We start from the raw sequence: 25,798 nt of genomic DNA on the forward strand, positions 1-25,798 counted from the left end.
ATTAGAAAATGGCTGCCACTTTTATAGCCTGTGTGACATCACATGATAGGCTTACAGGTCTGCACATGTGATCGAGGGTGTTCTTTTCTCCTTCCCAGAATTCTCTGCCCCTTGTAACACGTTGTACTCGCGCCCATTTCGGTAATAAAGGAGGGGGAAAAAAACTTCGTTCCCACGAATCACTGTAAACTTCGGCTTGGTGACGAATCAAATTTTTCCTGAAATTCTAACCGAAGTTAGAATCATTAGACTCGATTCGCCCATCTCTAAAGTTCATACAATAGAAGTTTAACAGATGTTGGTGGTGTCAGTGCTGTTAACACAGATAGTAATTTACTAATATATACCGTACATACCCCTAATTTTACTGTACATACCCCTAATTTTACCAAAAACTGGGAAAACCTATTGACTTGAGTATAAGCCGAGGGTGGGAAATGCATTGGTCACAGACCCCACCAGTATATAGCCAACCAGCCCCCTATAGTATACAGCCTGCCCCCAGTAGTATACAGCCCAGCCCATCTTGCCCCCAGTAGTATACAGCCAGCCCATCTTGCCCCCAGTAGTATACAGCCCAGCTTGCCCCCAGTAGTATACAGCCAGCCCAGCTTGCCCCCAGTAGTATACAGCCAGCCCAGCTTACCCCCAGTAGTATACAGCCAGCCCAGCTTACCCCCAGTAGTATACAGCCTGCCCCCAGTAGTATACAGCCTGCCCCCAGTAGTATACAGCCAGCCCCATGTAGTATACAGCCAGCACCATGTAGTATACAGCTTGCCCCCAGTAGTATACAGCTTGCCCCCAGTAGTATACAGCCAGTCCCCAGTAGTATACAGTCACCTCAGCCTGCCCCCAGTAGTATACAGCTTGCCCCCAGTAGTATATAGCCTGCCCCCAGTAGTATACAGCTTGCCCCCAGTAGTATATAGCTTGCCCCCAGTAGTATACAGCACCCCAGCCTTCCCAGTATAGTATACAGCCCAGCCTGCCCCCAGTAGTATACAGCCTGCCCCGTGTAGTGTACAGCCACCCCAGCATAAACAAAAAATAAACTTATATACTCACCCTCCGGTGGCCCCGATGCGCAGCGCTGCTCCCCCGATGTCTGCGCGGCTCGGCTTCAGGCTTCTGTGCCCCTCTTCCTTCTTCTGCAGGGCGCCGCCATTGCTCGCTCCTGGGCCAGCGCCTAGTATGACGCGCTGCTGCTGACGTCATGCTAGGCACCGCCCGGGAGAAAAACAATGGCGGCGCCGAGCAGAAGAAAGAAGACGGGCACAGAAGCCTGAAGACGAGCCGCGCGGACATCGGTGGAGTAGCGCTGCGCATCGGGGCCACCGGAGGGTGAGTATATACGTTTTTTTTTTTGTTTTTTTTTAAGTAATTTTTATTGACTGACTGCTGTATTGACTCGTGTGTAAGCCGAGGGGACGTTTTTCAGCACATTTTTTGTGCTGAAAAACTCGGCTTATACACGAGTATATACGATACATAATCTAAGTGAAGATGAATTTAGAATTAATCTAAGGTAAGCTCAACTTGGACATGTTTGGGGGATTTTATACAGAGCTGGTGCATCAGGCTAAGGCTATAGTTAATGTGCCATGCCCCTGCTACTATATATTTATTCTATATACCTGTTATCAAAGTTTTACAAAGAAAAAAAGTATTGAAAATACAATGCATACAGTAACCCTTATACTATTAATCTTATGCTTTTTTTTTCAAATCAGATGGAAAAGTCAGTTATACTGGGGAGTATCATACATGGGATCCAATATCTGTTCTGGAAATCCTGACAACAAAACTCGCTGTGTCTCACAGCAGAGTTCTACTACTGGAGATAATTCCTATGCTGCTGTGACAAGCTCAGCTGAAACTAAAGATGTCCTTAAAGCCTTGTTAGTAGTGTGTGGTGAAAACCTACATTTTGCTGCTGGAGCAGGCTACAAATGTCTCTGTGTAATTCAAGGTCTCGTGGATTTCTATTTGTTTTCTGAAGATACCACATTTAAGTGGGATAGCTGTGCTCCTCATGCCATTCTAAAATCTCTCGGAGGTGGAATTTTGAACCTTTCAGAATGTATCAAGTCTGCAAATAAGAAACCTTGCAACAGGCCACATATTCTGTACAACTCTGAAGAAGAAGAAGCAAAAGGAGCAGACAGATGGGCTAATAAAGGGGGACTTGTTGCTTACAGATCAGAACAACATCTGGAAGACTTTATAGATATTTTTACAAAGAATTTGCCTTAATCAAATGACCCTCATTCATATTTTAGTTGATGTTATGTTTTAACCCCTTATCGACATTTGACGTAATAGTACTGCATCACGGGAGGGAGGTGCATCACTGCAATTTGCAGTACAATTACGTCAAATTTCTGGCGCCGGCTCCTGAATGGAGCTGCGGGAGTTGGCTATATATTAATGCCGACCCCTGCCTCTAACACCCACGATCGGAGATTTCTCCGATAGCGAGTGTTAACCCCTAACACGCTGCGGTCACGCTGACCGGGGTGTGCAATGGGCATTTAACAAGAATCGGTGAGGGGGGGGCAGGGGGGTCCGCTGCTCCGATCGCAGCCCCGGGACTGCCAGTGTCCCGGGGCTGCGCGATCCTCTTCTGGGAGCCGGGTCCCTGCCTTCTGGGAGGACCTGGCTGTAACACACTGGGCATGCGCATTACACAATGTAATACATTTGTATTACACTGTGTAAGGTGAAGAAGAGCTTGAACAAGCGATCAGTGGATCGCTTGTTCAAGCCAATTTGTAAAAGTAAATAAAAAGTTTAAAAAATTAAATAAAAACATTTTTTAATAAAAAGAATTAACGGTGAAACCGTAAAAACAAAACACGTAAAATTGGCCAAAAATGTACATATTACATAAAATCTAAAAAATTGTGCCAAAATGGTACCACTTGAAAGGACAACTCAACACGTAAAAAATAAGCCCTATTTGTTTTCTGAAGATACCACATTTAAGTGGGATAGCTGTGCTCCTCATGCCATTCTAAAATCTCTCGGAGGTGGAATTTTGAACCTTTCAGAATGTATCAAAATTCAAAATGTATCTGTCGACAAAAAATATCAAAGTTACGTCTCCGAAAAGATGGTGATGCAAAAACAAATGAGATTTCCTCTATACTAGTTTTTTTTCCAGTAAAATTGTAAAAATAAATGAAAAACTATATAAATGGGGTATCACCATAATCGTAGTGATCTATACATACAGCAGATTACCACCACATATGGGGTATTGTTATACACGGGAGGGATTGGGTATCAAATTTTGTGGAGCGTTTTGGTGTTTTATCCACTGAGAATTTGCACATTTTAAAAAAAAAAAACACATTGGGGGTCATTTACTAAGGACCCGATTCGTGTTTTCCTGACGTGTTACCCGAATATTTCCTATTTGCGCCGATTCTCCCTGAATTGCCCCAGGATTTTGGAGCACGCGATCGGATTTTGGCGCATCGGTGCTGGCATGCCCGCAACGGAAATCGGGGGCGTGGCCGAACGAAAACCCGACGGATTCGGAAAAACCGTTGCATTTTTTAAAAAACACTGTCGCGGAGCTTGCAGTTGCCTTCACTCAGCCGGGAGGAGGAGGAACTACCTTAATAAATCCCGGCCGGATCGCAGAGAACGCGCCGCTGGATCGCGAATGGACCGGAAGTAAATCTGCCCCATTAATTTAGCCAAAAAAAATTTCTTTCAAAATTGTATCCAATTTTTACAAACTTCATAAAAGTTGTTTACGAACGTTGAGGGGTATAGTTTCTATAATGGGGTAATTTATGGCGTTTACTTTTATTTAGGCCTCTCAAAGTGACTTGAAACCTGAGCAGGTCCCTCAATAGCAGGATTTTGCATTTTTTATGAAAATGTGAAAAAATTAACCTAACGTTCAAAGCCCCATAACATCCTACAAAAATAAGAGTATGCATAAAAAACCATGTCCACATAAAGTAGACATTTAGTGAATGTTAGTTATTAAGTATTTTTGCGTTTATGACTATGTGTGGAAAAAGTACAACATTTTGAAGTACGAAAATTGAGAATTTTTCCAAAGTTTCACTAAATATCTGATTTTCTCATAAATAAATGCAAAACATACCACCAAAATTTTTCAACTAACATGAAGTACAAAGTGCCGTGAGAAAACAATTTTAAAATCACTTGGTTTCAAAGTTATAACCATTTATAGTGACACAGGGCACTAAGGGGTTAAAATGTTGTGTAATGTGTGTATTCATTTGTATTAACATAACTATACTACAAATAACCATTGAAGCAAACTATGTAAACTGTATAAAATATACATTAAGTGACTATTATCGCTGTTCATTTTCCATTTTGCGTTTCAGTTTCTGTCCTTTGTGAAGCAATATTTAACAACAACAGCACTGACAGGAGGCCTCGCCTGTTCTGCAAACAGCGTAAAGCCAGTAAAAAGTGCTTCCCCCCCCCCAAACTTCTGTTTGTACGTCACGCGTCAGCTGCAGGGGAATGAAGAGGGCTCACTGGCTGAGCCCTCTCCATAGCCGATAAGTCTTTGCTGCAAATTGCAGCATATTGGAGCAAACAATCGGTGCTAGCTAGCTTTGCGAGACATTATGAAAATGTGAGTCAACCAGGACCACAGTAAGTCCTTCAATAAAGCAGAGAAACATCTGTGCGTCCCATAATTAGGTACATGCCATTTAAATGACCGCAGAAAATGAGTGGAAAAACTATATAAGTATAGAGAAAATAGGGAAGAAGGGGGAAGAGGAGAGTATAAAGGGTGCCAAAATCCTAAGGGGTGGGTTAGCGCCAAAGATTCAAGATAACAGATCTTGAAAGGCTTTAGTCTTGGTAAGTATCCTAGGGAATCCAAGAGGAAATTGCTTTATTTGGATCCGCAGAATCACCAGCCACCATCTTTTCCATTCCCGAATAAATCTGAGTTCCTGAATCCATTTTATTCCATCTACTAGTACATATCAAATACCTGAGACCAGAAGGGTTTGAGCATAGAAAAGCTCCACCATATGTAGAAGGTAGAACCTACCTCTGTACCACACCTCCAGCAATTGTATTACAAAAAAGGTCCAAGAGGACCTCACTGAAACCCATTTGTCTAAAATATAACTTTTATTTCTCAGGTTAAAACTTAAATGTTGGGAGCTGATTATAGTTAATTATAGTGATATACTACACCACTGACTAAAAATCTACAAAGGAGTGGAGTGGATCAATTCATACAAGTAGGGTCACCGGTGTCAGACACTATTGAGTGTGAGTGTCCTCCTGATGCTCAAAAGGTAGACTAGTCTCCTATAGGTGTGACTGGGAAGGCAACTTCTATTCAACTTAATGGCAATATGTGCTTATCCAAAACTACAGATTGCCTGTGGAGGGTAGGTAATGATAACTCACCTCCACAGTGGTGCCTAGCTATTAGTTTGAAGCCAGAAGCACCTAGTTGATAGAGATTCCCTATTTAGGGATATGTGGTGTGAACCACATTGCCATGTACTTCCCAGTAGGTATTAGGTTGTCATGCCTAATCATGAAACACCATATTCATTGAGCATCAGATTTTCTTATAACTAGTGTACTCAGTGACTAATGGTACCACTGCCACTACCAATGCTAAATAAAATGCTGAACGATTATAGCCCCCCTGACATGTTTCGCCAACTGCGTGGCGTCTTCAGGGGTGCCGGGGCTATATTTGATGAGTGGATGGGCGTGTCGGACTAATAAAGGTTCTGTTTGTGTCGTCATTGTCGGTCGACTACCATATGTTTGGCCAATTAAGGTTGGAATGATGATGGTCCAATGGTTTTTTATTCCCGGTATATGGGAGATTTTCATTGGAACCGAACGGACTTACCTCATACCGGCAGTGCGGCGCATGTGGGTGGACTTGTCCTCGCTAACCGCAAATCCCGTCTGAGTGCGCATGCGCTTGAACTTAGAGTCAATTCTCGCTAGTTGTCGATATTGTGCGCATGTGCGCAGACTTAGGCTAAGAGTCAATTAGACTGTTCCGTGACATTGTCACCATCATCCAAAATTATTAATTAATTATTTCAGGTAACATTTCATGAGGAGTATAGAGGAAAACCTCTATTTGTCCAATATCTGTTCTGCCCGATGTACCAGTATTGTAATTCGTATCAATATATCTAATCTACTGGTTAATGGTGTCTCCATGCCCATCTAATATCAGTGTATTCAATATGTTTAGAAAAAAGTAGTATATCACTTAGACCAGGGGTCAGGAACCTTTTTGTCTCAGAGAGCCATGAAAGCCACATATTTTAAAATGTTATTCCGTAAGAGCCATACAATATGCCCATGACCCCAGTAGATAGGTAGTCTCAGTGTCACGGGCGCCCCTGCGAACTACAGTACGTCTCAGATCGCAGGCACAACTGTGCCCCTTTTCGTGGCGGCGCCCCCTTTCTGAGCTCACTCACCTCTCCACATTCCTGCTCCCGCTGGCACTCGCATATTTAAAGCTACCCACTTTCCGGGTCCTAGAACCCAGCATTCCCCGCTGGATCTTAGTGCTTCATGCCTATGAGGAAGCATTCCACAGTGTTTTCTTCCCAAGTGTTGACCTCCCGGACCTGTTCCTGATACTGCTCCTTCGCTGCCAGTCCTGACCTTGCATCATTGCCGCTTACCTCGACCTTGGCTGCCACTGTGGACAATGCTGCGCGTGGAACGACCTGGTGGTACCAGGCTGCAGCAAGACCATCCTGCTTTGCGGCGGGCTCTGCTGAAGACTGGGTGCCACTTAGATTCCGGTCCCAGGTGTCCCCTTACATCATTATCCGCAGTGGTCCAGGGGGTTCACTACTCCAAATCCTGACACCCATCACATGCCTCCCAGTAGATAGGTATCCCCTGCACATACCCCCAGTAGATAGGTAGTCACAGTACATGCTCCCCAGTAGATGGGTAGCCACAGCAAAAAAAATGGGAATTTAATATTCACTTCCCAGCGCTCCCCGCAACCAGCTCCCCATTGCTCCCACGCTCTTCTCTTTGACCCAGGTTTAGATGATGGCGGCGATGGCACCTGGGTTGTACAAAGGACGTAGGCAGCGGCAACATTGCTGCCTGTGTCCAGTGATCAGTCTAAGACACACACAGCAGCCATCACTATTTATTAAAGATCTGTCTGAGAGCCAGATGCAGTCAACAAAAGAGCCATATCTGGCTCCCGAGCCATAGGTTCCCTACCCCTGACTTAGACATTATTTGAATAGATTATTTCATTTGGCAGGTATTAAATGCATGTGCCTAAACTCCCATGATATCCAAGCAAGGGAGATGACAAGTGCTTCCGATAATGGTTAACTAATGTATTTATCAAAAAGGCATAAAATATGATAGAAGATTAATAAGAGAATAATGTCTCACAAGGGGTTCACCCTATTTATATGTTACGGTCATATACAAGAGTGTTTTCTTTACAGGAAGGCTGCAAACGTAAATCCCTCATTTAGCCCATTTGGGCTGAGAGTGTTTAGGCGATCTATCCACCTCTCTTCCAACTGAAGGAGACGTTTGTCCAGATTGCCTCTTCGAGGGCCTAGTTTCACCTGGTCTATTGCCCAAAATTTAAGATGGTTCTTGTCACCTTGATGAAAGAATTTGATATGTCTGGCCAGGGTGGTATCTTTGTTTGTCTGTACCGTGCTTAAATGTGCGGATATTCTTCTCCTCAATTCTTGAATAGTCTTCCCTACATATAGTTTGGGACAAGCGCATTGTGCAACATATACCACCCCTGTACTTTTGAAGTTGAGAAATCTGTCTATCCTATACGTTTTTCCATTGTGAGTGAAATTCTTGGTCTTAGTCATATATTTACAGAAGCTACAATCCCCACAAGGGAAGGAACCCTTTGTGGGTTGTAACCATGTTTTAGCCGGAGTGCCCGCAGATGAGAAGTGACTGTGGACCAGCTTGTCTCTCAAGTTCGGACCACGACGGTATGTAATACTAGGGTATTTACTGAGGACGTTGGTAAGGTCATCGTCAGCTAGAAGAAGAGGCTAGTATTTCTTTAGTATGTCCAGGATTTCGTCTGTATGTGCATCAAAAGTTCCAATGCATCTGATACACTGGGTTTCCCTATGTTTAGGGTTATCCTGAGAGATCAGGATATCTCTATTGGTCATTTTGGCTTTCTGATATGCTATTTTTAAAACACGTTTAGGATAGCCTTTTTCCACAAATCGTTCATATAGGAGTTTACTTTCTTTTTCAAAGTTCATCTCGTTGGAGCAATTCCGTCTGGCCCGTAGATACTGGCCGACCGGTATACCTCGTTTGAGTGCTTTTGGATGCCAACTACTCCAATTTAAGAGGCTATTGGTGGCAGTTGGCTTGCGATATATGGTGGTCTCAATATTGCCCTGTGTGTCAATATTTATTGTTAGGTCTAAAAAGTTTAAGTGAGAGGTGTGAAACTCGGGAGTGAATCTCATGCCAATATCATTGTGATTTAGAATTTGTACAAAGTCAGAAAAGGTGTCCTCATCTCCCTCCCATAAGATGAGGACATCGTCAATAAATCTGCCCCAGAAAATTATATGATCAGTGAATTTGGTGTTGTTTTCATGGAATACAATTTCTGCCTCCCACCAACCTAAAAAAAGGTTGGCGTAGGTGGGTGCGCATGTAGTGCCCATGGCGGTACCTTTCACCTGGTGGTAAAAGGTACCGCCAAATAAAAAATAATTTTGAGTAAGGAGGAAATCAAGTAAAGTGAGTGTGAAATGATTGTGTTCAAAAAATTGTGTACCCTTTGTGTACAAGAAGCATTCCACCGCTTTTAGACCTAAATGATGTCCAATGTTGGAATATAGACCTTCCACATCGAGGCTAGCTAAACAAGTACCTGGATGTACAGTGACATCCTGGAGTTTTTTAATCACATCTTTTGTATCCCTCAGGTATGAGGGGAGTGTAGTCACAAAAGGTCTGAGGATGGCATCTACGTAGTTACTGATACCCTGTGTTAGATTGTCCATCCCTGACACTATGGGACGTCCTGGGATGGGTATCTTATTCTTGTGCACCTTAGGAAGGGCATAAAATGTCGATAGTGTTGGTTTTCGATTAAGAAGATATTTATGCTCATCCTTGGAGATAAGATTTTGTTCTAGTCCTCCATCCAAAATTATTGTTAGTTCTGCCAAGAATTCCACCATAGGGTCTCGGGATAAGATTTTGTAGGTTTCCTTGTCACTAAGGAGGTGTTTCACCATGTCAATGTATTGTTCTTGATCAAGGATTACAATGTTTCCACCCTTGTCAGAGGGTTTCAGTACAATTTTATTATTAGATTGTAGTTTTGATAGCGCCATTTTTTCTTGATGATTCAAGTTAGCAACAGGTCTTGTGTCTCTGGGGGTAATCATTTTAATGTCTCTTGTGACCAATTGGACAAATGTGTCTAGCATGTGGTATTGGGCAAACGGTGGTGTCATCTTAGATCTCAGTTTAAGACTTGTGAGAGGTGGATTAATGCCTCTGGGTGGGGAAATATTTTCCTCTTCCAGGTCCATTAGTAATTGTACTGTCCTTTCATCATTCCGAATCAATGTCATAGTAGGGTCCATTTCCTTCAAGAAATGTTTGTGTAGAGCCAGTTTTCTGGCAAAAAGATTTATATCTTTAACCCATATAAAAGGGTCAAAGTGAGGAATAGGAGTAAATGATAAGCCCTTTCGCAATAATCTTAATTCTGAATAGTCCAAATCATAGGAGGAGAGATCGATCACCAATTTGTCCCTATCGTTTACTGCTTTTAGGGTCTCAAATGCATCAGTTGGTGTTATTTGCTGTTGAAACCCCATTTTTCGCGATCTCGCGGTTGCATGCTTGGGGTTGTTGACGCTAAAAAAGAAATCCTCGGTACCACATTCATATTGGACATCATTGGTGTCATAGGGGCTATAGGTGGTTCCCCATGAGGGATGGTTAGGGGAGGTGCCACCTGTGCACAACTCGCCAAAGGGGTCACCATGTTTGTCGTTACTAGAGGTAGCGTCGCTGGAGTGCTCTCCACCATTTGCGGTACCCCAAAATGAGTATGGGGTGCAAGTGACGTTGTTAACGAGGAGCCCAAAGAGGAGGAGGCCGATTGAGGATAGGCGGGTTTGTGCCATTTTTCTGTAGTCTCCTAAGGTTGAATAGGAGTTTTTTTGGGGTTAAATCCTCCCTTTCTGTTTGGGTATTTGCGTTTAGTGCTTCTACCTTTGCGATTTTGTGTATAGTCTGATTGTCTGTCTTCAGATGAAGACAGATCTGACTCAGACTGGTCCGTCTGTATCGAGGACCTATTTGATTGTTTGTTTGTTTTTCTAGAATAGACCTGATTTAGTTCAAAATCGTTACTATCACGAATGAACTTTCGGTGTTTGCGTTCTTTTATTTCATTCGTTAAGGTAGAGAGGTTCTTCTGTAGTCTAGCCTCCAGAGATTGAAAGTCTGGATGAGAGTGATAGGATTAGATTTCCCCAATTTCCTTATCTAGTCTTTCACTCAGTCTCCCCAGAAAGGCCTTCTCATAATCATATAAGTAGTTTATGAGACGTAGGGAGCTCTCCGTTAGTATGCGTTGCCACCCCTTTAGGAATTCTACATCATCCTGATGTGAGTTCGGGAATAATGGTGAACGTAATCCCCTATATACTAGCTTGTTTTTCAGATAGGTTTCGAAACTCGCCACCTCCCAAGTGGACTTAATGTATTGTCTGTATGTCTTTTGTAGATTGCGAAATGCCTCCTGGATATCAGTATGGTTAGATGGTAAAGTTTCTTTAGAAAACACTCTATGTACTTCCCCCGAAATTTATTCGAAGGTAATCTTTTGGGACAAGAAATTGGCCATATTATGTAGATCTTCTCGATTGTTTATTGTTGAGGTATAGGTACTTAGTAAAGCCTACTAGGTTAACCACATGCATTGATGAGGACACTCAAAATTGTATGTGTCCTGACTAGGTTCCACAGATTGCGGGTTGAACTGCTAGTTTTATACAACAAAGGCAAAGGTGGAAAGGTATGACTGGGTCCTATTACAATCCAAGGCAATTATATACAAAAAAGGTCCAAGGGGACCTCACTGAAACCCATTTGTCTAAAATATTACTTTTATTTCTCAGGTTAAAACTTAAATGTTGGGAGCTGATTATTAGTTAATTATAGTGATATACTACACCACTGACTAAAAATCTACAAAGGAGTGGAGTGGATCAATTCATACAAGTAGGGTCACCGGTGTCAGACACTATTGAGTGTGAGTGTCCTCCTGATGCTCAAAAGGGAGACTTGTCTCCTATAGGTGTGACTGGGAAGGCAACTAATGTGACTCTATTCAACTTAATGGCAATATGTGCTTATCCAAAGCTACAGATTGCCTGTGGAGGGTAGGTAATGATAACCCACCTCCACAGTGGTGCCTAGCTATTAGTTCGAAGCCAGAAGCACCTAGTTGATAGAGATTCCCTATTTAGGGATATGTGGTGTGAACCACATTGCCATGTACTTCCCAGTAGGTATTACTGTGTCATGCCTAATCATGAAACACCATATTCATTGAGCATCAGATTTTCTTATAACTCAGTGACTAGTGGTACCACTGCCACTACCAATGCTAAATAAAATGCTGAACAATTATAGCCCCCCCGACATGTTTCGCCAACTGCGTGGCGTCTTCAGGGGTGCCGGGGCTATATTTGATGAGTGGATGGGCGCGTCGGACTAATAAAGGTTCTGTTTGTGTCATCATTGTCGGTCTACTACCATATGTTTGGCCAATTAAGGTTGGAATGATGATGGTCCAATGGTTTTTTATTCCCGGTATATGGGAGATTTTCATTGGAACCGAACCTCCATCAAAAGTCAGACACCTCAGGATAGAATTTATGGAGCACCATGGGGCTACCATGCAACCTGGATAGCACTTTATAAATCTTTTCTGGGCACTTTTTGGGAAAAGAGGAAAGTCTCCATGAGTTCTGATTCACAGGATGCAACAAAACCCAGTTTTCTCGGGGTAGCATCTTCCAGCTGTATGTTATACAACACTGACATGGCATGGGCAAGAGGGGAGGGCGTCTGAAAGAGGGACTCTAAAGGGGTAGAGGTGGATCCAAAGTCCGTGATGTGAGCTGTCCATATTTAAACCACAAAAAGGGAATATCGGGACGTGTGGCTCTCAATGACTCCCAAGATGGGACTGATGTGCCTTCCACAATCTGACCCATTCCGATGTCAGAACTGGCTTCCCAGCAAAGGAACCTGCGGCTGCCCAACCGGGGGGAAAGGAATGGTCGACAATTTATGAGATCAATTTATTTTTAGTAGCCAGACTATCCCAAACTTAGAAAAAGTAAGGAGAAAAAAAGAGAGTGTGTAAGGCTGGGTGAACACTGATTCAATGAAATCCATGGAAGCATAAGGAGCATGGGATGGGAGAGATCTATTTGCCATCTCACCCACTAGAATAGACATGGTTATGCAAGTCCACTAAGTGTTGAATGATGGCTGCTGTATGGTATAGTATGGGATCCGGGAAACCCCTCCCCCATCCTCTGAGCTTAGAGCACGATAGGGTAGCAGAACTAGTACGGCTAGGCCAGTGATGGGCAATCTTTTGAGCTTGGTGTGTCAAAGTTCGCCAAAAAACCGAGCATAACTCGGGTGCTGTGTCACCTTTAGAAAAAAACCTAATTTTGTAATAACATGTCCAGCAACCGCCTCCCCTTATTAATAACATGTCCAGCAGCGGCCTCCCCTTATTAATAACATGTCCAGCAGTGGCCTCCCCTTATTAGTAACATGTCCAGCAGCGGCCTCCCCTTCTAAATAACATGTCCAGCAGCGGCCTCCCCTTCTAAATAACATGTCCAGCAGCGGCCTCCCCTTCTAAATAACATGTCCAGCAGCGGCCTCCCCTTCTAAATAACATGTCCAGCAGCGGCCTCCCCTTATTAATAACATGTCCAGCAGCGGCCTTTCTTTCCAGCTGCCTCCCTTTACTATTAAAATGCCCCCAGTGACCTCCCTTTACTACTAAAATACCCCTAGCGGCCTCCCTTTACTACTAAAATACCCCTAACGGCCTCCCTTTACTACTAAAATAACCCTAGCCGCCTCCCTTTACTACTAATATACCCCTAGCCGCCTCCCTATACTACTAAAATACCCCGAGACACCGCCTTTTACTACTAAAATACCCCTAGTCGTCTCCCTTTAAATATAATATAATAGTAAAGTTATTTACTTTACAGTGATCTCTTCTTCCCTGTAGCTTTACTGCAGGTCTGACGATAATGGCGGCTCAGCTCCTCCAGGTTGCACCGCGCGCCTTGGCTCACGTGACTGACGTGACCTGACGTCAGGTCACCTCAGTCACTTGATGAGCAGCATAAGGAGCATGGGATGGGAGAGATCTATTTGCCATCTCACCCACTAGAATAGACATGGTTATGCAAGTCCACTAAGTGTTGAATGATGGCTGCTGTATGGTATAGTATGGGATCCGGGAAACCCCTCCCCCATCCTCTGAGCTTAGAGCACGATAGGGTAGCAGAACTAGTACGGCTAGGCCAGTGATGGGCAATCTTTTGAGCTTGGTGTGTCAAAGTTCGCCAAAAAACCGAGCATAACTCGGGTGCTGTGTCACCTTTAGAAAAAAACCTAATTTTGTAATAACATGTCCAGCAACCGCCTCCCCTTATTAATAACATGTCCAGCAGCGGCCTCCCCTTATTAATAACATGTCCAGCAGTGGCCTCCCCTTATTAGTAACATGTCCAGCAGCGGCCTCCCCTTCTAAATAACATGTCCAGCAGCGGCCTCCCCTTCTAAATAACATGTCCAGCAGCGGCCTCCCCTTCTAAATAACATGTCCAGCAGCGGCCTCCCCTTATTAATAACATGTCCAGCAGCGGCCTTTCTTTCCAGCTGCCTCCCTTTACTATTAAAATGCCCCCAGTGACCTCCCTTTACTAGTAAAATACCCCTAGCGGCCTCCCTTTACTACTAAAATACCCCTAACGGCCTCCCTTTACTACTAAAATAACCCTAGCCGCCTCCCTTTACTACTAATATACCCCTAGCCGCCTCCCTATACTACTAAAATACCCCGAGACACCGCCTTTTACTACTAAAATACCCCTAGTCGTCTCCCTTTAAATATAATATAATAGTAAAGTTATTTACTTTACAGTGATCTCTTCTTCCCTGTAGCTTTACTGCAGGTCTGACGATAATGGCGGCTCAGCTCCTCCAGGTTGCACCGCGCGCCTTGGCTCACGTGACTGACGTGACCTGACGTCAGGTCACCTCAGTCACTTGATGAGCAGCGCGAATTGCAGCCTGGAGGAGCCGGAGGAGTTGCAGACTGTGGGCGGACCAACGCGGCGCCGGACAGGTAAGCAGGGGGCAGAAACACAGGGACGCATGCTGGACATTAACACAGGGGCAGCACATTACACAGGGGCAGCACATTACACAGGGAGGGGGGCGGACTGCGGGCGCTGGGCGGCCGCATGTCACCAAAAATGGCTACGCGTGTCATAGGTTCCCCATCACTGGGCTAGGCCCTCCCCTACCAAACAAACTTCCAGAACGCAGAGTGCAGACTAGAAAAGGAGATCAGGGGACAGAGCGGCAAAGTTTTTTATAGGTACAGGTTTCAAGCCATAATATCCATCTTAAGCACGTTAAGGCATATATTTTATATTATTTTAATTCCTCTGTGCGTTGATCTGACCTAGAGGGATGTTGTATTACAATTGGTGACATCTACTACTTTGGTTCTGCTACTACTAACTTGTTCTGCTTGTGCTTGTTTATATGTAGAGGAGAGCAGGAAAGATCAGATATCGCAAGGATCTCTTAAAAATGTTCTAGACTTAGGGTTACGTGTGCAAATGTTATCTGTAGACAAACCTAATCAATAGACAGGAAAAATTAGGTGGCAGTTGACTTCTTACAACCACCCTACCCAGGGCCGGATTAAAGGAGGGGCTCATGGGGCTCGAGCCCCTGGGCCCCCACCACTTTCACTTTTTAAGGGGCCCCCACCAGTTTCGGACAGTTAGCGACTTAGCTCAGCTCTGTGTCTCTGTGCACAATAGGCAGCGGCCGGTGGCCGCTCGCAATGCACATAGGGGTCTAGGATGATAGCTGTGTCAGTGAGACACAGCTGCCTTCGCTGGGGGAGATTGCCAAGATCGCTATTTTCTACAGGGGACTGGCGGCTATAGTCTACAGGGGGCTGGTGGCTTTATACTACAGGGGTCTGGTGGCTTTATACTACAGGGGGCTGGCAGGCTATATACTACAGGGGGCTGGCAGGCTATATACTACAGGGGGACTGTCAGGCTATATACTACAGGGGGGCTGGCACGCTATATACTACAGGGGGGCTGGCACGCTATATACTACAGGGGGGCTGGAAGGTTACTAACCTCCAAAATCATTTTTGGAAGGGCCCCCACCAGTTTGCGCCCAGGGGCCCCCACCACCCTTAATCCGGCCCTGACCCTACCTAGTTTATGGCTATTGTCTGCGTAGAGACAAATGTCTATTCTGTCACACAACTATCCCTCTGCATTTCAAAGAGAAGAACTTTGTTCAGTTGTCACCATAATAACAGTGCTCACTAATTAGGCAACTGCAGCTGTGGGAACTGGAGTTGGTTTCAACCAGCAAGATATCCTCCACATGTAAGTCAACATGAGGAAAATGGGATAAGAAGAGAAGACTGTATAAGGTGTAGTTAGAAGGGAAAGAAGAGAGAACGATATAAAGCAACTTTGGAAGAGGAAATAACTGGACTGCACATCCACACATTATACAATGATCTGTTGCTGCTAGGCTACATTTACAAAACAAACTCAAGGTTCTTAATTACATTTTGATCAAATTTCATAGCCCACTTACAACATCATGGTGACCTCCTTGTACTGGGTCCCTACACTATTGTGTACAGCATCACAAGGCATCCACAGCCGCTGCAACAGAGTACCAGCAGGGACCAAGACCCAATTGCACTCATACTGGCAAACATGGCTGTGGGCCGCGGGTCCCCAGCAGTAATGCACTACAGAAGCAGCAGATGCCATGCAATACCGCACCATGTATGAACAGGTCTTGAATACTCACTGTTCCAAAAAACAAAATAAATGAGGGTATAGAATAGAACTAAACCAAAATTCGGAGAGGAATGAGCTAGACCACACATCCACATTTATACAATGATCTATTACAAAATGAACTTGAGGTTCTTAGCTACATTTTGAGCAAATTGCATAAGCCCACTAACCACTTCACGGGAAGATGCGGAGGAATGGTAGGGATTAGAGTTGAGCGAACATACTCGTCCGAGCTTCATGCTCGTTCGAGCATTAGCATACTCGCAACTGCTCGTTGCTCGGACGATTATTTCACCAGCTCGAGAAAATGGCATCTCCCGCCGTTTTGATTTTTGGCAGCCAGAAACAGAGCCAATCACAAGCCAGGAGACTCTGCAGTACTCCCAGCATCACGTGGTACACTTACATGTCGATAGCAGTGGTTGGCTGGCTTGATCAGGTGACCCTGGAATATACTAGCCACTGCCCACTGTGCTCGGATAATTCTCTGCCTGGATGCCGTTAGGGATAGAGCTGCTGCTGGTCAGGGATAGCGTTAGGGTGTTCTATTAGATTAGTGTTAGGCAGGAGTGATTCTACAAGAACCCAACAGCCCTTGTTAGGGCTACAATAGCGTTATTTTTTTTTCTTGTTTTTTTTTAATTTGCTTGTGGCTGGGCTTGCTGGCACTAGTAGTGCAGCTACTACCATATTGTGACGAATTTGCCGGGAGACTTGCAAACGTTATTTTTGGCAATTAGTGACACATATCCATTTCAAACAGCTAAGTGGGACAATTTATTGGGGGTTTGATTAAATTAGGCACAGTCTGCTGATTTTTTTTTTTTTCAAAAGTGAAAGTGAAAGTCACAGCACAAAATCCTTTTGTGTGCTGTCAGTGGTGCAAATGCAATTTCATCTAGCTTAGTCTGCCTGCTACTGTTTAGCAAGCTAGTCTCCAGAAATCCCAATCCACATTCTCTCTACCGGTGAAGAGTACAGTACGTCACGTGTGGCGTAATCTAATACCTTTTTTTGCTCAAATTAGTACCGGGACATTTAGCAATTCGCATTTCAGTTTGCTTTCTGATTTCTTCTGCATGTTTCGTTCATAAAGAAATAAAAAAAACGAAAAAAAGTTATAAAAAAACGAAAAAATAAAATAAAAATAATACATTATCCCTATATTTTTGGGGGGGGTTGTGAAATCTCCGTTATAGCAATCAAATTTTGTCTACTGTAGTTGAACGGTGGTGTCTGCTACTGTTTAGTAAGCTAGTGTCCAGAAATCCCAATCCACATTCTCTCTGCCGGTGAAGCGTACTGTACGTCACGTGTGGCATAATCAAATACGGTCTTTTGTTCACATCAATACCGGGACATTTTTAAATAATTGTCTGTGTTGGTTAGACACTAGCCATAGCAATCATCTTCTGAGGTTGCTGTCCGATTTCTTCTGCACGTTTTGTTCCTCTATAAATCAAAAAAAAAAAACAAATATAAAAAAAATTACCAAAAAAAATGTACAGTTTATATTTCTCTTTTGTCTATAAAAAGACTTTTACTTGGAAAATGTTGAATCCGAGGGCTAAGGGTAGAGGACGAGGGCGTGGGCATCCAATTACTGCAGGGGTTAGAGGTAGTGGTCCTGGGCGGGGTGAGACACTACCTGCTGATGAGGGAGCTGGGGAACGGCGCAAAGCTACACTCCCTAGCTTCATGTCTCAACTTACTGGGACTCGTGGTAGAGCACTGTTGAGGCCACAACAGTGCGAACAGGTGATGTCGTGGATTGCGGACAATGCTTCAAGTCATTTGCCCACCAGTCAGTCTTCCACGCAGTCCACCCATGTTACCCAAGTGAGCACTCCTCCAGCTCCTCCACCTCAACCTCCTTCCCCCCAGTCTGCCACCTCGCAGGTTGCTGCTGAGCTCTTTCCCGATGCCCAGGTTTTCCACCGGTCGTAGTCTGTGGGTGATGATGACATTATTGACGTAGTGGAAAAAGTGTGTTAAGAGGTGTTGGACGATGAGGAGACACAGTTGTCAGACAGTGGTGAAGTTGTTGTCAGTGCAGGAAGTCCGAGGGAGGAGCAGACTGAGGGATCGGAGGATGATGAGGTGACAGACCCAAGCTGGGTTGATAGGCTGGGTGAAGACAGTGCTTCTGAGACGGAGGCGAGTCCTATACCAGAACAGGTTGGAAGAGGCAGTGGTGGGGCCAGACGGAGAGGCAGGGCCAGAGCTGGTGCATCAGCGCCAAATGCTTCCGTGGCGAGAGCTAGATGTTCTCAAGTCTGAAGGTTCTTTAAAGAAATGGCGGATGACCGACGGACTGTGGCATGTAACCTGTGCCACAACAGGATCAGCAGGGGTTCCACCACTACTATCTTAACCACCACCAGTATGCGCAGGCATATGAGTGCTAAACACCCCTCTCAATGGAACCAAGGGCGTTCACCTCTGGCCGGCCCACCACTGCTCCTTCCCCTGTGTCATTTGCTGCCTCTGCTAGTCAGACCCATACCCAGGACCCCGGCACAAACACTCCCCGCTCGAAAACCACACCTTCGCCTCCATGATCCTCCAAAGCATCCACCAATGTCTCCATGCGCAGCGTTCAGCTGTCTATACCCCAGTCGCTGGAGCGGAAGAGGAAATACAGTTCCACACCCACACACCCAAGCCAACTTCCACATCTCCAAATTACTGAGCCTGGAGATGCTGCCCTATTGGCTGGTAGAGACCGAGGCCTTTCGCAACCTCATGGCAGCAGCCGCCCCTCGGCCATGCACCACCACGTGTCAGACAGCATCATCCATGCCCTCACTAACGCCGTTTCTGAAAAGGTCCACCTAACCACGGACACGTGGACGAGTGCTGCCGGGCAGGGCCACTATATGTCGCTGACGGCACATTGGGTTAACTTGGTGGAGGCTGGGATCGAGTCTGACCCTTGGGCCGCTCATATACTGCCGACGCCGAGCATTGCGGGGCCTACCTTGGTCAAGGTCTCTCAGGCCTACTATGCCTCCTCCTCCCACCCCTCCTCCACCTCCTCCGAATTACCATCCGTGGGCATGGCGAGACAGAAGAGGGGACCATTGCTCAGTCCTTATCAACTGTTCAGCGTGTATAGGCAGCAGAAGAGGAGTTGGAGGAGGAAATGGAGAGTCAGGCCAGTAAGGGGAGTGAATTGTTGCACGTTGGGACTCTGGCGCATATGGCAGAGTTCATGCTAGGCTGCCTATCCTGTGACCCATGCGTTCAAAGAATTTTTTCCAGCACTGATTACTGGGTATTCACTCTCCTGGACCCACGGTACAAGCAAAATCTTTCCACTCTCATCCCTGTAGAGGAAAGTAGTATGAGAGTGCATGAATACCAGCAGGCCCTGGTGCACAAGCTGAAACAGTCTTTCCCATCTGACACCGTTAGCGGCAGAGGGCGTACTTTTGCTGGACAAGTAGCAAGGGAGAGTAGGCGAGCAGGCAGCTTGTCCAGCACTGGCAGGGGTACGCTTTACAAGGCCTTTGCCAGTTTTATGTCACCCCAGCAAGACACTGTCACCTGTCCACAGTCTCGGCAGAGTAGGGGTGATCTTTACAGAAAGATGGTGAGGGAGTACGTAGCTGACCATACCATCGTCCTAAATGATCACACAGCTCCCTACAACTACTGGGTTTCAAGGCTGGACATGTGGCCCCAACTGGCGCTGTACGCCTTGGAGGTTCTTGCCTGCCCTGCCGCTAGCGTGTTTTTAGAGCGGGTTTTCAGTGCAGCTGGTGGCATCATCACCGATAAGCGTACACGCCTGTCGACTGACAGCGGTGACAGGCTGACGCATATCAAGATGAATCAAGCATATATTTCTCATTATTTTTATTCTCACCCAGGTGAAAGCAGCTAAACCTGAATAATTCTCATGTATGCACTCCTCCTCCTCATTCTCCTCCTTCTCGTCTTCTTTGCACACTAAAGCAGAGGCAACTGGCTATTTTTGGCTAGGGCCAACTGGCTCTAGCTATAGTACTGTATGTATTACATTTTTATGGAGGGCCACATTCGCGGTCCTTAGTATTGCAAATGTTTTGGGAGTGCCACATACAGGTACTCTATGTATTTAATTTTTCTGGCAGACCAACTACCCGGTCCTCTGTTTTAAACATTTTTTGGGAGTGCCACATACAGGTACTCTATGTATTTAATTTTTCTGGAGGGCCACCTACCCGGTCCTCTGTTTTGAAAACTTTTTTGGACTGCCACATACAGGCACAATCCAAATTTAATTATCTCCATAGCAGCCTCCACATGTCGTCTTTATAGCAGCCTCCACGCGTCGTCGTTATAGCTGCCTCTACATGTCGTCTTTATAGCTGCCTCCACACATTTGGGCAGATTTGGGCAGATTTACTTACCCGGTCTATTCGCGATCCAGTGGCGCGTTTTCTGCGCTGGATTTGGGTCCGGCCAGGATTTATTAAGGTAGTTCCTCCGCCGTCCACCGGCTGCTGCGCTGAAAAGCATCGGAACGTGCTGGATTTCACCGGCTTTTTTTGTTTTAAATGCAGCGGTTTTTCCGAATCCGTAGAGTTTTCGTTCGGCCACGGCCCCGAATTCCGTGGTGTGCATGCCAGCGCCAATGCGCCACAATCCGATCACGTGCGCCAAAATCCCGGGGAAATCGGCGCAAATCGGAAATATTCGGGTAACACGTCGGGAAAACGCGAATCGGGCCCTTAGTAAATAACCCCCATTGTCTCCATTGCTGCCTCCACACATTGTCTCCATTGCTGCCTCCACTTGTCATCTCCATAGCTGCCTCCACACGTCGTCTCCATTGCTTCCTCCACACATCATCTCCATAGCTGCTTCCAAAAGTCGTCTCCATAGCTGCCTCCACAGGTCGTCCCCTTAGCAATTGAGCTGTGTCAGGCTACATTTTCGGGTGTTTTACCGGCTGTGATTTTCTGGCGTTTTATATGGGCCACTCATTTTCGCAATGCATGCAAAGCTGGATGACTGAGTGCGCGTCTCCCCCCCCCCCCACATGCCTCCACACCTCATCCCCATAGCCGCCTCCACACGTCGTCCACATAGCCGCCTCCATACATCGTCCCCTTAGCAAACGTGCTGTGTCAGGCAGAACTTTCGGATGTTTCACCAGATACGTAATGGAACTCGGCCCATCTGTCGCCTCCATGCTGGAGACCTGAAGTTTCAATCATAGCAGCGCAATATGGATGCCCCATACCGTCGCTATTAATCATGGAACCATTTCCGAAAAGAAAAAAAATAGAACCGCAATGCTATTCCATTATTCGTAGATGAAGTATTCAAACGACCCCACCTGCTTTGAAAATGAGAATTTTTTCAAAATAAACTCTTTGGGCCCCCAGGTCCATTTTGGGAGGGGGGAGCCGAGAGACTTGGATAGGCGAAAGCTTGTCTGGCAGCGGACCGCCAGCTCCATCTCAAGATCCAACTAACATCGTTTTAACTGCAGCAACTTTAATCTACTACTATAACCTTTTACCTCTAAAATCTATCTTTTCACTCCTCTTTTCTCACCTCCTTACGTTCACCTTGGGTGCCATAACCGTCCCCACTGCCTATACACGTCGTATACATAGCAGCCTCCACACGTCGTCTCAATAGCTGCCATCACATGTCGTCTCGATAACTGCCTCCACACGACGCCCCCTTAGCAACGAGCTGTGTCAGGCTACATTTTCAGCTGTGATTTTCTGGTGTTTTATATGGGTCACTCATTTTGACAATGGATGCAAAGCTGTATGACTGAGTGCGTGTCCCCCACCCACATGCCTCCACACGTCTCCATAGCAGTCTCCACACGTCGTCTCAATAGCTGCCTCCACACATCGTCTCCATAGCAGCCTCCACACGCCGTCTCCATAGCAGCCTCCACACGCCGTCTCCATAGCTGCCTCCACACGTCTCCATAGCAGCCTCCACATGTCATCTCCATAGCTGCCTCCACACATTGTCTTCATAGCTGCCACCACACGTTGTCTCCATAGCTGCCACCACAAGTTTTCTCCATAGCAGCCTCCACATGTCGTCTCCATAGCTGCCTCCACATATCGTCCCCTTAGCACACGAGCTGTGTCAGGCTACATTTTCAGGTGTTTCACCAGATATGTTATGGAACTTGGTCACTCTCTCGCCACCATGCTGTGTTATCGACTAAACATATACTGTCAACCTTTTGTTCACATAAGAAATCATTTCAGCGCTTCTTGCTCACCTCCTTTGGTTCCTCTCTGCCACCATAACCAGGCCAAATACTGATACATACAGTGCTACACGTTTTCCTAGCCAAAAGGAATTTTCTAAATTAGTTTGAAGCCTGAGTCCATTTGGGGTAGGTCGCCATGGTACTCTCTAGCCTGCCGCTGCTGCCGCTGCCTCTGCATGCCGTCCCCTGTAGTGTCAGGGTCAATTATTGGGTGTTTTAGATGCTATCTCGCCTCACTTGGTCACTCCATGCTGTTGCCCATAATTTTGGCATAATGGTGCAATTAGGCAGCCTCAGAGGCATCCATGCATGCTGTCCCTGCTGTTTCCTGTCCATTTCTGTGGTGTTTCCATCATTTTCTGAGGTTTCCAGGTTTTTGGCCAAGCTTCCCTGTGCAGAGCCTTGGTCCCCTTGAAAAAATGCTCGATTCTCCCATTGACTTCAATAGGGTTCGTTATTCGAAACGAGCACTCGAGCATTGGAAAAAGTTCGACTTGAATAACGAGCACTCGAACATTTTAGTGCTCGCTCATCTCTAGTAGGGATGCAACAGGGAAGACCATAAGGGTTGATTTGTATGTGGGGATAAATGAACAATATTCTGTATATACTTACACCATTATCAACGTCTGGCGGTCTGTACGGGTCTGAAATCCAATAAAATATGCTACGTCTCTGGAAAAAGAAAAGAGGTTGCCTGTCCTTGACTAGTACCTGTTTGAGTGGTATGAAGTGGACAAGTGACGATTCAACTACATTAATGCGACCATACAAGGCGAGATGGTCAATGATACAATCCAATAGGGGTTTATAATTCAGAGAATACAGAGAATACAGAAGGGACAGATCGGCCAGTATATTGATACCTAGATAACAAGTATGTGAGCTATGCCATTTGAAAGGGAATTGCGAGGACAGGTGAAGGGATTCTAAAGAAGGTAGGGACATATTCAATAGTTCCGATTTTGTTAGATTGCTTGTAAAGAAGAGATGGAGTTTCCAGAGCGCTCCTCTTGTCCCGGCCCCACTAATCAGTGTGTAATAACCACACCTGGATGTATGGTCTAACTCTATTTTATTAAGTATATAATAAAATAGTGTATAAAACAGAAGTATAAAAACAATAAAAAAATTTTATAGCTACGCATTTCGAGGTATTTTTGCCTTCACCTCTTTCTTAAGCTAATTCCAAAGATAGTCCATCTATATAGAGGGTTAGTTGGAACCAATTCCGTTTGATGACGTGATTACTACTGTTTGTTTATCATGTGTTTTCCATTCATAATGTTTCGATGTTGGTGTCTCTTTTTCTCCATTTAAAAATGTCTGTTTTCCTAATTTCTGTATTTCTACACACTTTCTGGCAAGTTAAAGGGCATTGCCTGGGTGGAGTGATGTAGACTGTCAAGGAAATACTATTCTTGAATGTGTAAGATTTGTTGAACTATTGGGCAATTACAAACTTGGTTGAAATATGTGGCATCCATTGAAGCATCCAGGCCTCTTTTACAACATCCTGGACATCCTTACAACCTGATAAACTCTGACCTGCAGAATGTTCTCTGGTGACCTCAAAAGCCATTTGGTCACCTCTCCTCTGCACCTACCCCCACCCCTGCATCTAGCAATTTGGAAACAAAGAACTGTTTAATTATTCCTGGACTCTCCCCCCTCATTAACACTTTGCCCAATCGTGAATGACCCTCTGGACTAATTAATGAATGGGAGGTTCTGAAATCTGAACCAAACTGAGAAGTTATAAAACAATATGAAATCCAAGAATTGGTGTTCACATTTTGGGGGCTGCTTGACAAGCTGAATGTGTCCCTTATTTCTCCCACCTCCAGGGATCAGGATTTACTTTAAGTTGTAAGTTTCTGTTATTTTTCTCCCTTTTTATTTTATAACTGTTTTGCCGTGTAGTGTGTCATTTTATTTTGTAATTCTTTTGTTTTTAATATCTTTTTATGCACTGATCAACTTTTTGTAATTAAAGCTTTTCACTTTAATTTTGGTCCCTGTATGCTCTGCGAACTCATAGCCTTGTAAAGTGTGGTTAGCTGTGTGACTACTAGAGTGCTGAGTGTGCATGTGTAGTGGTGTGACAAGGTGACTGCCTGAGAAGCAAGAGTTGTTGTAGAGTGGGATACTTATTGGTCCCAGTATAAATGCAATAAGTGGTGGCAGCGGGTCTGGTTCTGGTGCTGGAGCTGTATGAGGTGTGATTTATGCTCAATTTGTGTCCTGAGTGAAAGGTGAGCGCAAGTTTGAGTAGGCTAAATTAACCCGTACAGTTGCACCCCACGTCACGTGACGAGGCGGCGGCGTCTTCGCCGTGACATAGACTGTGGAATGAAATCAATAAAAATGATTTTGAGGATGTTTTACTTTTTATTTGTTGGGTCCGATAGTAAATTTTCAAGTGAGAACACCTAGGATGTAGATATTTAATATTCCTTGGGTAAGTATTCAAGGAGTCAACGAAATTGTTAAATAAATGTATAGTCTTCCGGTTTACTGTTGTTTTAGTCTGTATGTAAGGGGAGAGAGTGTGTTTTAGTTCGGGTTGGGTGTTAGGTGATGATCTCTGTAGCTTTGTTCAAACCATATGGTGATAGTGTATTCATTTTGTATGTCCAGTACATTTCCCTTTTTTTTTAAATCTCAAAATGGTTATATGTGTCATCAGGTATTCTATCAATTGATTTTAATTCTATCTTTATTTTGGTCCTTGGTTGGTAATTTGATATGACATGAGAGTTTTTATACCTAGAGGGGTGACATGAAGCATAGTTTAGTGAATGGAGAAAAGTTCTGAATGTTCATACTAAATATTCAACATCCAGAGGGTTTAAATAAAAGACTGGAATCTAATTTTGACCTACTAACTTTTGCCATAGAGCAATTCCGGTCTTTTTTCTCTATTGTGTTGTCTTTCTTTCTTTTTGGTCTGGCACAATGATTTAAATCAATGGCAGGAACAGTGTGCCAATATGTTCGTATGCATCGCTTACATGAGGTATGTCCTGCTAGGAATAGCGATATGCAGCATTTAGGTAGCATTTATACCAGTTCACCTAAGTTTACCTAGTTACAGTGGGTCTTATACAGATATGGATTTTGTCTCTTTATCCTTACATTAAATAATAACAATTGCAATATCTGTTTTTGGCATGGTAAGATCACTCTAGTTTGCCTTTTATGTACGTTTTTGCAGTGTCTATCTTTATTATAACTGTATCTCTAATGTAATAATATATACTATAGCAAAAAAATATGTATTGTTTCCATTGTCTCCTTACAATAAAATTATTTTATGTAACCTTATTTTATTTATTCAGTCATGTTTATTTTATTTCCGTTATCC

At 44.7% G+C, this 25,798-nt stretch overlaps 1 protein-coding gene across 5 annotated transcripts in view; it reads left to right on the top strand.

Annotated features, from left to right (window-relative positions):
• The window catches only part of INPP1 (inositol polyphosphate-1-phosphatase), a 174,094-nt gene extending 148,336 nt beyond the window's left edge, over positions 1 to 25,758 (top strand). For all 5 annotated transcript variants that reach the window (XM_072120965.1, XM_072120962.1, XM_072120966.1 and 2 more), the window contains one exon: positions 1,734 to 25,758. In XM_072120965.1, coding sequence (XP_071977066.1) covers positions 1,734 to 2,256 — 523 coding nt within the window. In that variant the 3' untranslated portion in view covers positions 2,257 to 25,758. The remainder of the gene's footprint in view (positions 1 to 1,733) is intronic.
• Positions 25,759 to 25,798: the final 40 nt, after the last annotated feature.

Source organism: Engystomops pustulosus, chromosome 8, assembly GCF_040894005.1.
Source record: "Engystomops pustulosus chromosome 8, aEngPut4.maternal, whole genome shotgun sequence".
Classification (NCBI taxonomy): domain Eukaryota; kingdom Metazoa; phylum Chordata; class Amphibia; order Anura; family Leptodactylidae; genus Engystomops; species Engystomops pustulosus.